The following is a 13,765-nucleotide window of genomic DNA, read 5'->3' on the forward strand; positions in this document are numbered from 1 at the left end:
ATCCCGAAGGTGCGAGTTCAAATCTTGTCCAAGTCACATGTTTTTCATGTGCATATAAAAACCGTGTTAGGATTTATATTATGTATAACGACTAATTGATAATACAAAATCTGCATGGGATGAAAAATTACTACAATTGCTTTTAGATCGGTTTGAAATTTGGGCAAGTTAACCACTACCCTCTGAAAAATTAAAGCTCCCGCACGCCTATTGTTGTTAAGGCCGTAATCATCATTACCATTTTTAGGAGAGAAATGTTACTTGTTAAATTGTTGAGCGGCATATAAGGCTGCATATTTCTTGATTATGTAAACTAAAATTTATGATGGAATAAAATAATTAAAAACTAATCACTTATTTTTTAAAATTGAAAATTTTGAATTCTTGTTTTTTTAAATTCGGCGAAATGCATGTCAGTGAAATTTCAGGTAAATTTGGAAAAATTTGGAAATTCAATACACTTTCAAAAGAAACCAGTATGGCACAACGGAATATATGAATATGCAACCCCACAACCCCAATTAACGTTCTAGTTACGTTCTGATGACCTTGGCGCAAAACCCACTCAATTTTTTGTGGATTAAAAAGAATTCCAAGACTATAAACAACTTATGCTATGTTAGAAAAAAAGCCTAAGACGTCAGTTAAATAATGTTTACTTTATACGGAGTGTCTATTGTGTTGTGTTTTTATGTTCTATAATATGTGTAACTATCATTATGAGAGGGAGTCGGTACACGGAAACTGGCATTGAAATGCAAACCTGTCATTACTTGGGCTATTGTTTTCAAAAAACCTACATTAATTCACATATTCTGCGTGGGCTAAGAGGTCTATGACCTCCAACGTACTTTGTAAAAATTATTTTCCATTTAGCATCTCCATACTTTGTGTTAAAGACATAGACACGTTTTTATACATTTCATTTTACATATATAACTATCATTAAGAGAAGACTCAATGCATGAAAACTATATAATACTGAAAGTAATGAGTCATCTTTAGAGCAATAAGCTACAACCTAAAACGCTGACATGCCATAACCTAGCTACTGAAAAAATGAACGAATAATGCGAAGAAAAATTCTTTCACTTCTAGCGAAATTATACTCCACAAGTCCCAAACTCTATAACTTCGCAGAGAGATGGGAAATGAAAGGATTTTACTTTGAAGTTATTCGTTTTGAGTTGTAGCTTATAAGGCAATCTTGCTGTTTATTCAACTTTCAAGCACAGGTATGTACATAGGGGGCGGAAGGGCGGAGTAATTATTATAAACTCGAAATATCAACTGACTGTAACTGTATGAAAAAGTTCGTCGAAAAGTTGATATGTTCATTCGTAATTTAATCAATCATTTTGAAAAGTCAAGATTTAACTCAGAAAAAATCGCATCATGATTGAATGATATATATGTAGTTCTCATTTCACAAAGGAGTGCACCTAAACTTATTCACGAGCATCGCGGTAGTTGGCGGTAAGGTGATGTGAAAGAGACGAAAATTTATTAGATTGTAACAAAATTTCCCGTAATTCCGGGGAGTGTGCACATGTTTACGATACACAATGGTCGACTACCAGCATAAGCCACCACTGACGCACAATGAGTATCGGCTCACTCACGAACGACGTATTTCAATCCTCCGACGTAGACTTTCGTTTGCCACTTCGAAACTCTGCAGCATTGCTCTGCAATTCTTGCATTCTGTTGTTTATGATTTCTCGAGTAATCTTAAAGGAACGCGATAAAATATTTCAATACATCTGTCATATTGACAGTCTAGAAATGTAAACCGGAAAAAGAGTCCTAAACACAATCCATGTGTGAGCAGTAATAGAAAAGTAGAAACGACAAGTAACTTAAATCTTTTACAATCTTTTGCATGAGTATGAATCCCTAGAACAAGTGCGTAGCAAAATATAAATTGACAGATCATTTCTACTCGCAAAAACCTCAAAGTAAAAGATGAACTGTTTATGAAGTTAAATAGGGTGTGCGCACCTCTCTTAAGCTAGAAGGGTTGTAGGAAGGTGACAATTTACCAACAAAATACTCATTTGCTCAATAAAAACAAAAAAAAGTGATTTGTGTTTAATGATTAAACAAGTGACGTAGACAGACATGTACTTTTGAACTCGTGAGCCTCTCTAGGGTAGTCAGAGGGTATGCTCCCCCTTCTAAATTTTAAATTTATAGTCCCTTGATAGCGATTTTTCGTGTTTCCTAAAAGTTTTTTGCGACAAGAAAAACATCCCTCTTAATACTTACAAAGTATATATATAATCACGAAATATCAGCATTATACTAGTAAAGTTAGTATCTCAAAAAAAACTTTAAACAGGACATCGAGAACGTCTACAACACGTTCAATTGTTACGCTTTATTCTTCTTGGTGACACGTCGACAAAATGTTGAACCTATGTCCCTTCCATGACTCGACTGACTTAAATATAAGACTTTGAAGCCTTTTTTGGCTCATAAGCAACTGTAATACTTTATTTAGAGAGAATAAGTTCATTGACACAATGAGCGCATCAAAAAGTAAATAAACACTCAAAGCTAACAGTCAAAGTACGCTTACGTTTTAGCAAACTGATTTTAACTAGGTATCGCACACCACCCCTTCTAATTTCTACCCGGATTTCATGTTTTTTGCGAGGGAAACTAAATCTGTTCATTGTGGGGAGGGGGTTAGCCCCCTCTTGTCCAACCCTACCTATCATTCGGGGTCAGCCCTGGTAAAGGTTTTGTGCTCACGAAGTTCTAAATTTGAGTCATCTCAAGGTCGCTCAATCTAAATGTTTTGTCAACATCAATTACAACATATGTAAAAACTTGGTCGGTGTAAAATTTATCGGTAACTCAGCATAGTAAACTTGTTCCTTGTAAACTCGCTAGTCGCTACATATACAAAGGCCAAAAAAACATAATTACAAAAACAAACACCTCTAGAGGGGAACGCTTCGTAATATGGACATTTTTGGCGCGATAAGATTGCCGTCTTCTCTTGTAATCTCGCTGTTCGGCAAGAATTTCTAACTCCGACTTTTTACCTTCGATCGGTGTTTCTGCAATGTAAAAACCACGAAATGTAGGTCCATTAAGACTGAAATGCAGGCATAAGGTGACATCTTTACTAAGATGTCCTAACTTTCATCAGGCATCCAATACCCCTTCAGCTGAGCCAAGATAACTTCCTGTTAAACAATCTAATCAGCAATTTACCGTCATGAAAAACTGACGTCCTTATAACATCTTTGGATGGTTGAATAATTTTAAACAAAGCGTATGCATGAAGCACATTCACCTTCTTTATCGTCAAGGTTCGTCAATTCACTTAGATCACAGTGCACTTTTTTATGATCAGCCTCACGCTTTGACTTTGACATCTAAACCAAAGGAAAAGTACCAAGTAAAACAATTTAGCTATGCAACAACGTAATAACATTTCGGACTCTTTATGAGTGGGGGGGGGAGGTCGTTCTCAAGGAAGATTTCACAGAAAATCCCAGTCAAACGGTTTGAGAGATAAGTATAGAGTGCAAGATTTTATTCTTCAAACATTATTGAGGGGTGTTGAGCCCCATGTCTGCCACTTATTATTTAGAAATACAACAAAACAATAGTAAAAGCCCAAACTTCAAAAATAACAATATAACAATCAGTAAAAACTTATACGTTAACATCCAAATTGTATTGGTGTAATCTTTCTTCTGGAGTGAAAGCAAATGGTTGAAGCTGGGCTGGTATTAGTTGCTCTTTTGAATCTAATTAATTGCATGAAAAGGACTTGTTGAATACCATCTTGACAAACGTAATAAAGAAATTAACTACATGACTTTATACCTGTATCTTTTCTTTCCAGAGAAATCACCACATTCGAATTCTCATAAAAATTTTTTGAACTCTACAAATTTAAACACAAAAATTCACCACAAGTAACTGACATGCCTGTACATACATTTGCATCATGAAAAAATGAAAGTAGGGAATTTGCTTGGAAGATCAATAATTTGGGAGGGGAGGGAGCTATATGTACATTATAATCCAAAGAAAACAATTAATCTCAATGGAATTTGAAATGGCAAACCATGTATATATGAATATGAGCCCCCTTCAAGTATCTTCTTACACCACAGGAAAAAAACTTTCTTCGCGTCTTTGATATTCTTTCTTCACAAATTCTTCATTATTTTACTTATAATCTTATCTTCTATTTATTCTTTCCTCACATTTTTCTCATTCATTCTCATGCTTTTGTTTATTCTATTCGTCGACCAATTCTTTACATAATATATAAATCTATTCAACCATCACATGGGCAATTTATTTCTCTGCTTGACGTGTGAAAATGTAGTTCATATCCAAGGAGTTCAATAATATATAAATTCATCCAGTCATACAATCAAACTGACAAGCAAGTTAAAGTCCATAAAGCTCATCATCAACATAATAAAAGAATAGTGGCATTACTGCAATGTTAATTAGGGGGGGGATGAAAATTCACGAATTCAATAGTGCCAAATCACTTTCAAAAGAAAGGAGTTTGACACAACTGAGTACATGAATAAACACAGCACTCAATTCATGTCCTTGCAACACCTTTATAAAACACACAACAGAACAGGGACAGCAAAGCATATTTTAGATTTGGGGGTGGGGCAAGTGATGATTTCCAAAGCCACAGAAATAGGTGGTAAGTACATAGGGAGTGAAGGAACTAATTTCAAAAACTCAAAATGAAAGCAAAATTATTTTGTCCCCCCTCCAGCTCTCAAGGCACTGAGAGTCATCAAGAGTACAAGTTTTGGTCATCAAAGAACAACTTACTTTGTTGCCTTCCAAGTCACACGATCTCATCATAGGCTGCTTATGGAGCATCCACTCATCACTTCCCTGTTAATGACCACATAAATTCAAAACACCAGAGCCACAAAGAGTTTGAAAGAACTGTTTAGTACACCTATAATTCATGGCTGTAAATATGAAATACACCAAACTACATCTTACGTGTTTGCGCAAGGCAAAGAAGTCATACTGCTAGGGACTGCCCGAGACTGCCTGCCCATGTGCCTGGGTTTTTCAGTGGCTTTACCAGGATTTTCTGTCGGGGAGGAGTCATAAGAGCAGATGGGGGACATCTGTCAGTTTAGCAATGTATAAATGTAAAATATATACGAAAAACATAGCATTTTAGGGTGGGCAAGAAGTTTTCCAGGGTGGAGCAAGCCTCGGGATTGTCAGTCAGTCCCGGCGTCATGAACTAAAATATTAAACGAGTCAAAAGCTGCACCTCGTTCTGTGATCTACTTTCCGCGTTCCATTTGAATCTCTGCGAAATTTTTTCAATGAAACGATCGCTATTCTTCAAAATCTCCGACAATTCGTTTATTTTATTTAAACGAGCTCGTATAACGGTGTCAGACTTCTCAGCATCCATGTGCAAATTTTGCATGGCAAGTGTTATTGCTTTTATTATCTACTTACACCACGTTCTGCAATATTGTTTAGCATTTAAGTCACGTAGGCTCAATAAAGTGGCGGTTTCAAACATTGACTTTCAACTTTTAAGACTCCATATTCAATCTTCAACCATTTCATCATTCAGTAAAATCAATAAATATGATTATGTTTCAAATTTCTACTTCGAAGTCAAGGCTTCAAGTGTTCGAGCAAAGTCTTCATAGCAAATTATAAAAGGAAAGGCATGCCTAAACTAAGAAAAAGACGAAAAGATAATTATTTCGACGAAACTCAGAAACGCATTGACGCATTTTGTGTTCGAAGTCCGGATCGTCAGTACGAAAATACAAATTCTCGAAAACTGACATGTGACAAAATTGTTCGTGCTACGATCACACCGAAGTTTGCCCAGAGAAAAAAACAAACAATTTTAGCACCTTTTGCAAAGATCGATGTAATGAATTTCGGTGGTGAGAGCATTGCCAGTAAAAGGGAGGGTAGTCAAAGTACTTTTAGTTTGAACTCTAGCAGTGAGGAGTCTGAGTTGGAAATGATTAAGTCTTGTGAAAAAGCTGAACTCTGTATGAGCCAAGAAAATCTAAAAAATCGGTCTAAGTTGGATCAAGAAGATGCCGTTTGCCGAAATTTGTTCAAAAAGAATAGCAGTCACGAGGACATAGATGATGCCGAAATCACTTGTATTGCTTTAAACAGTGGTGAATTCCTGTCAAGCAGTGATGATGAAGAATCTACTCTTGATATGATTGACTGCTGTGAGCAAGTAGAATTGACTTTGAGTCAAAAGAAGAGGAAAATAGAAAGCAGAAGTATTAGGAAGTCATATCATGATCATTCAACTATAGAAGACACTGAGTCAGAATTGGAAATCGTAGAGCATTGTGAAAGAGTCGAATTGTCTCTAAGCCAAGAGAAACGAAAAAAGAAAAGGGGGTTGGTCAAAGCCATGAAATTCAGCAAAAATCTACTTAATGACTTGGAAAATTGTACCTTTACCACTAAGACGGCCAGTGGTTGTTCTCAAATGAAAGGTGGTGATACTATGGAGCAAATTTCTAATCACAAAGGGATGTCATCATCTGTTACAGTTGTATCAACAAAATCAACACAATGTGCTGAAAATCCCCCTAAAAGCGACTCAAAGCATAGGTCGAAGAAAAGAAATTGTAAAAATGAGGGGGTTGAAAAGGCTAAAAAGTGGAAAAAACTTATCCAAATTGATGAAGGTGATGCTACTAATTTAAACTTCATGGAGGATTTGCAATCAACCTTGTACGCAAAAAAATCAGCTAAGAATATGAACAAAATATCTTACAGTGCAACTAGTTCTTCTGACATGTTTGGTCTGTTTGGTGTGAATAGCTCAGACGATGATGAACTAGACAAGTGTCTAAGTAGAGAAATGTTAAACTGTTTTGAGAATTCCTATTTCAGTGATTTGCCTGATGAGATCTTGGAGAACATATTCTGCCAAATACCCTTAATTGACTTGTTGACCAGTTTGACGGTTGTGTGCAAAAGGTGGCACAGGATTATCTTGTGTGAGACATTCCTTGTATGGAAGAAGAAATATTATCGTTATAAGCATCTCTATGACAGCAGAGCTGAGTTTAATAAACTCATTGTAGAGAAGCAGTTGAACTGTGCTGCAACTTTCCCTACACAACTTTGCAAGTATGTATACATGTTTTAATACACATTAGAGTGATGAAATGATAAATTGATCTGTAGATTGTGAACTTTATCTGTTGCAATAGAGGTGCTTTTTGCTCTCTGCTAATTACAGTTATCAAAAATGCAGGAATTTAGAGATATACTGGATAGTATCGGATGGTAGTCTACCAGATAATAACCAGACACCGGGTATTAAACTTATTAGTTGCTAAAGCTCTAATATTGCATCTGTTAACATCATCTCCAAATAACAAATATTTCTAACTAAATTGATAAATAACTTTGGTAGCTAGCAAACATTCGCAGCTTCATCACTTAGCTAGCATCCCCCCGACTGCAGAATGAGTAATATTAAAGCACAGATTTCTGTTTCAGGTGAAAAAATTATTTTACATTTTGTTTCTTAAATGGTAATAAAAGTTTCCCAAAAATCTTGTAAATATCCAGCAAATAAAAGAAAAAAAAACACTCCAAAAAATATCATCTTGCAAGCTCAAGACTCGAGTTATAAAAGCAGGAGACAAGATTTAAAGCAATATTTCGACTTTATTTCGAAGTCATTATCAAGCTAAGTGATTACTTACAAGCATGCGTGATCTTAAATAGTTGTTACAAGGAAATGACGTAAGCAATGAAAAGAAAGAAAGGAGGTGTTACTGTTTAGAATTGCATCAATCAAATTAAGAAAAAAATAATGAGTTTCTTAGAAGCCTTCAGACCAGAATTTAGCTGAGGCTTTTTGAAATGTATATAAATCGCCCCAAGGAAAATCAAAACATTAGAATTGTTATGATGAAGATAGTGTAAAGTGTTAGTGTTATTAAGAAAGAGATCATGGGTGGAAAAAGAATGCATTGGATTTATGTCATTAATTGTAATAAAGTAAATGCAATTACCGGCACCTTACAAACGACTTATTCACAATACAAACAAACGATCAACTAAAAACATTACACTTCACACTAATTCGCAATGACAATACACAATTGACACCCACACATTACAACTAAAAACATCACACCTAAATCACACATCACAACTAAAAACATTTCACTTCACACTAATTCACAATGACAATACACAATTGACACCCACACATTTCCTGTACACAGAATACAATGACGTAAGAACCAGATAACAAATACGGCTAACCTGACGTTTACTCCTCATTTGACTCTGAAGATGACTACCGCTAAGGTTATCGAAACGTCAGTCAACAACAACAAAAACAGTCCTTCTCAGGACTATACTAATCTGGACGATCTACATTTACAAACATGTCATTAATTGTGTCGTATAATTTGAAAACGTCAGTTATGTGTTGGGCGTCATGGCAGTTTGTTAGATGGTCATGAATGGCGCTTTTTGTAGTGGTCAGATTTTGCATGTTCATTAAGAATAGTTAGAAGGATTCTATTAGTTTAACCAATGAATACTTAAAACAGCCTGAACTAGTAAATTTAGTTATTAGTAATATTTATTTATTAATAAATTTATTAGTAATATTGGATAATTGTTTTTTAAGAAGGGTTATATTACTGAAAATTTTATCCCGGAAGAAAAAAGGTTTGATCCACGCAATTTTACGACACTAAGGTTCAAAACTGTCGATGTGTGTATATTGACCGGTGTGGGTAGCCTGAGTTTGAAATTTCTAAATCAAGAAAATGGATTTTGTCATTTTTATAATCATCAAAAGTGAATTTTAAGTTTTTTTCTTTTATGTTTTGAAATTGTCGACTGGAAAAAGATTTTATCCAGCAAAGTTTACCAGATATTACATATTGCCAGATAGGCACATATTACCATATATTGGATGCTGCATGGTTTCCAGATATGGCCCATCCATGCAGCAGTGTAAAAAAGCCTTCGATATAGGTGTTTGCTTCATGGAAAGGATTGTTAATTGAAGGGGGGCAATGTTAAACATGCACATTCTACTTCATCAGTTTTTGTTGAAATCAATTTTGATTACAGATACTAACATTTGAATGTATGAATATACTTAGGTCCCTCCTCCAATCATCAATCTTCCAAAATTCCTGTCTTTGGTGAAATGGAAACATTACTTTTTGTGGAAATTGCTCTATAGGAGTGAAAGTTATTTTAGGCATTTACAACACTTGTGTAGGAAAAGGAGGATTTTTTGAACGCGGGAACACAAGGACATAGAAATGTAAAAAAAACAAATCCAGAGTTTGACCCAATGCATTTGGCGAAGAATTTTTCTACAGCTCTCTTAAGCATGCAAATCTGAAATTTGTTATAAAGCTTTTTATAGGATATTTTAAACAGATAACCAACTTTCTTGGTATTATGTTAAAAAACAATTGCAAATTATGTATGCAAACACATGCATGTTGATTTTATTTTAAGATTGATTTTTTTATTTGCAATACGTATGACAAGAAATATGTGCATTATCATTTATACATAAATATCATGATGTGGAAAACCTTTTTCATGAACGTGTTTATTTTACTGGTCTTGACTACATAGATACGTGGAGTAATGCGTGGGTCGTCCCATAAATTTTTCTTGCAAACGAGCGAAGCCTCGCCTGTTCTTAGATCACAAGAAATCAACCACTATATGTATTTATCCTTAAAATAGCTGGAGCAAACTTTAATTGATGCTGATGTTTCATGAATTGGCTGATTTTGCAGTGTTTAAATGTTTATTTCACATTTCTGCCTGTTTCTTTAAGATTCTTGGTCTCGTTTCGAATCTCTCGCCCGGAGCACACACAACTTTTGGCTGCATTGAAATTACATTCCAAGTATCATATCATAGAGAAGTTTCTTCAAGTCGATGTTGAGGTATTTGATTTTGTTTTATCTATGGATTGTTCTCACACCGATGACATGAAGTTTATGCAAGAGCAACAGTCGACATTGTATGTGCACTTATAGTTTTAGCGAAATAATGTGCACCTATTAAAATGCTCAATATGTAAATGAATATTAAACGTATATTAATATGTGACTCATGTGAAATGTCAATGTAGAAATAAAAACGTGTCTTGAAACTTTCTTTAAACTTTTTAATAATTTTTTCCCGGAGTCGGGGAAGACGGTTTCGGTTAAATTATACGTCTGCAAAGCATCTGGTAGAGGGGTAATCATACCTAAGTATGTGCAGACTAGAAGCATGCAGTACAAAATATTTTCGGGTTTAGTGCAAAATACATTCGGATCCTCCCCCTCCAAAAAAAACGGCTCAATTTTCTCCTGAAAAATGGCAGTTCATTAAGTAGTAGATCGAAAATTTGGCTTTGCTATCTAAGTTTCAGAATATTAGCATTATCTGTTTCTTTATAAATTTATTATTCTTGCATTGAATGATGAAGGCATAAAAATTTACTTAGCACAACCTAACCCTTCGGTTAACTACGACTCCGGTGGCTACCTAGCTGTGTGCTGATATATGACGTACATGCACAGTTATACACCAGTGCCTGTCTGCGTGTTTAGCCACCCGGGCTCGTCGACCATACGTACAGGTGTATACAAGATTATTGTTAAAGTGTTTATAACATCAAATTTTACCACCTGTATTTTTCGATTGCATTGCAAAGGAAATTTAAAATGGCTTGATAACTTCTTTAATAGGATTTTGTAATTTTTTTTCTTTCTTGAGATATGTAACTTTCAATATGCAAATGCATTGTTATGCATCACATTGCGTAATTAGTTTTAGAAAAAACTAGTTTATGTCAAAACTTAAAATTAGAATATCTAATTTTGGAATTATACAGATATTTATGTAAACATGTATTCATTAAACTGTTGTCTTTATTTTTAAAACGCTCTAACGATGTGGGAAATTGATGATCTTTAAAATGTCATTATGCTAAGTGATGTCATAACGATGTCATTTGCATAAAGAAAAAAGTCAAATATCTCCAGAAAAAAGTACAATAAGTTCGATTGTAATGAAGAGGCACATAGTCCTTTTAAACGTTCTTTACAATAGGATCAAAAATTTATGGTAAAATTTCGTATTATACTGAAACACTTTAAATTGTAGTTTTTGTTATGGTTATATTTTTCGTAGATGTAATTTTTTTTTGAGTTATTGCCCTCGTATATTTTCCAGCAGATATATTAAGATCTCTTGTTTTATGCAGGCTTTCAGCTGTTGGTCTGTGGTAGGATTGCTCTCGCTAGTATCAAACACCATCTACGATATTCAAGAGATCATATTTCGTCTGTTGAAGTCGTCCTCTTGCTTTATCAATGATATTCTGGAATGCCTTCATTGCGTCGCTTTGATCTTTTTTGTTTTGTCAGAGAATCGACAAGACTTTTTTTCCAGGTATGCAGTGCTCCATATTTTGCAATTACTATGTTGGTTTAAGCATATGATTGTATTGGGAATGTTCTTTGGTGAGGGTGGTGGTTGCGAAGCTGAGCCCTTTTTTATAAACAAAGAGTGGACAAATAAGTGGCTCGTCTGTTAAAAAAACACGGTTACTTAATGAGATCAATAAATTACTGCCTGTTGCTTAGAGGTTTACTCACCCCTCCACTAATACCATCCCTGTAATTATGTCACTTTCAGCCGTCATTATCGACTCTACTATGCTTTATATCTTCTGGAAAACTCATCTTATTGTACCCAGTCTTCTCTCGCATCTGCCTTGGAAGCCAACAAAACCGGACAACAAAGTATTCTCAAATACAGGTACTGTTATATTTTTACGTAATTTCTATTTTTAGCTCCTCTGAAGAGAAACTCTCGTCCAAATCAATTACAACATGTATGTATTTAATGTAAATGGTTTGAACCCGGGAGTATCGTTACATGTTTGTAGATGTAGATCGTCCAGGTTTGTATAGTCCTGAGAAGGACTGTTTTTGTTGTTGTTGACTGACGTTTCGACAACCTTAGCGGTAGTCATCTTCAGAGTCAAATGAGGAGTAAACGTCAGGTTAGCCGTATTTGTTATCTGGTTCTTACGCCATTGTAGTGTGTGTACAGGATATGTGTGGGTGTCAATTGTGTATTGTCATTGTGGATTAGTGTGAAGTGTAATGTTTTTAGTTGATCGTTTGTTTGTATTGTGAATAAGTCGTTTGTAAGGTGCCGGTAATTGATGTGTTCTGTTCAGGGGGGTTTGTTCCAACTTGTATACCAACTTTCTAATGTAAGCCGTTGTCTATAGTCAGTGCTGTATGTAATGCATTTTGCCGAGTCCCAGTCAATGTTGTGCTTTGTGATTCGGTGATGTTCGGCAATGTGATTAGTTTTGTCTTGTTTCTTTGTAGCTCGTTTGTATTCAGTAAGTCTTATGTTTAAGTTCCTGCCAGTTTCCCCGATATAGGAGGCGTGGCCTGCAACCGCTTACAAGCAAATCAAAACACAAGCTACAATTCACTGAAACTTTTATTAAAAAACTGAGCACTATACAAATACCAGAAACTATATACTAGTGTCTTTTGATGTGAAATCACTGTTCACCAGTATTCCACTTAATCTGGCACTTACTTGTACAAAAACCTCATTACAAACACCACGGACGTACTGTCATTACCGACAGAAGACATTATAGAGCTACTGGAGCTCTGCCTCACCTCGACTTACTCCCAGTACAAAGGTACACACTACAAACAATTACATGGAACAGCAATGGGCTCACCCGTTTCTGTTGTAGTTGCTGAAATTGTAATGTAATCTATAGAGGAACGGGCGCTCACGACTTACAAACATGCACTACCTTTTTGGTTCCGCTAAGTAGGTGACACAATGACTACACTACATGCAGATGAGATTGATGACTTTCACACTCACATCAACAAACAGAACAGCCACATACAATTTTCCAAAGATGTCAAAGAAAACGGAACTCTTTTTCTCGACTGTTTGGCAAAACAGGACAATCAAAAACTACAAACAGTTAATCGCAAGCCAACACACACTGACCGACTACTAGACCAATCATCTTACAACCCTACATCACACAAAGCCACCACAATCAGAACATTAACAAGACGTGCACAAATCATATGTGATTCACCGGACGCTCTACACAACGAAAACAACTATCTCAAACGTGTTTTTGACAAAAACAACTATAACTCTGACTTCATCTAACGCAACACTTACAAACTAAACGAAACGAACAACTCAGTGACAACAGCAACGATACCTTACATCAAAGGTACGTCTGAGACTATCTCGCGTATCTTACGACCATACAACATACGTGTCGCACATAAACCAATCACAACGTTACGACAAGTACTAACCAACATAAAGGACAAAGAACAACCCAACGAACGACTAGGAGCAGTTACAAAATAAACTTCTCCGACTGCCACGCCTCCTATATCGGGGAAACTGGCAGGAACTTAAACATAAGACTTACTGCACGCAAACGAACTACAAAGAAACACGACAAAACTAATCACATTGCCGAACATCACCGAATCACAAAGCACAACATTGACTGGGACTCGGCAAAATGCATTACTTACAGCACTGACTATAGACAACGGCTTACGTTAGAAAGTTGGTATACCTCTTGGAGCAAACCCTCCTGAACTGATTACAGCAATTACCGGCACCTTACAAACGACTTATTCACAATACAAACAAACGATGAACT

General features: G+C 35.6%; 2 protein-coding genes across 4 annotated transcripts in view; one reads left to right on the plus strand and one right to left on the minus strand.

Moving 5' to 3' along the window:
- Positions 1–887: 887 nt before the first annotated feature.
- On the minus strand, positions 888–5,524 carry LOC124433888 (U11/U12 small nuclear ribonucleoprotein 48 kDa protein-like). Its single transcript, XM_046983740.1, has 7 exons — positions 5,294–5,524; positions 4,831–4,896; positions 3,847–3,907; positions 3,679–3,767; positions 3,308–3,389; positions 2,947–3,068; positions 888–1,730 (listed from the first exon to the last, which is right to left on the minus strand). The coding sequence occupies exons 1-7, from the start codon at positions 5,453–5,455 to the stop codon at positions 1,635–1,637; spliced, it is 678 nt and encodes a 225-aa protein (XP_046839696.1). The 5' UTR covers positions 5,456–5,524; the 3' UTR covers positions 888–1,634.
- Position 5,525: 1 nt separating this feature from the next.
- LOC124433886 (F-box DNA helicase 1-like) overlaps positions 5,526–13,765 on the plus strand; it is a 41,120-nt gene continuing 32,880 nt past the window's right edge. For 2 of the 3 annotated variants that reach the window (XM_046983736.1, XM_046983737.1), the window contains exons 1-4: positions 5,527–7,155; positions 9,863–9,974; positions 11,285–11,472; positions 11,719–11,841. In XM_046983736.1, the coding sequence (XP_046839692.1) occupies positions 5,708–7,155; positions 9,863–9,974; positions 11,285–11,472; positions 11,719–11,841 (1,871 nt within the window). In that variant the 5' untranslated portion in view covers positions 5,527–5,707. Of the gene's footprint in view, positions 7,156–9,862; positions 9,975–11,284; positions 11,473–11,718; positions 11,842–13,765 lie in introns of all 3 variants that reach the window. The other variant, XM_046983738.1, reaches the window with a different exon arrangement.

This window comes from Xenia sp. Carnegie-2017, unplaced genomic scaffold, assembly GCF_021976095.1.
Source record: "Xenia sp. Carnegie-2017 unplaced genomic scaffold, XeniaSp_v1 HiC_scaffold_14, whole genome shotgun sequence".
In the NCBI taxonomy this organism is placed as follows: Eukaryota; Metazoa; Cnidaria; class Anthozoa; order Malacalcyonacea; family Xeniidae; genus Xenia; species Xenia sp. Carnegie-2017.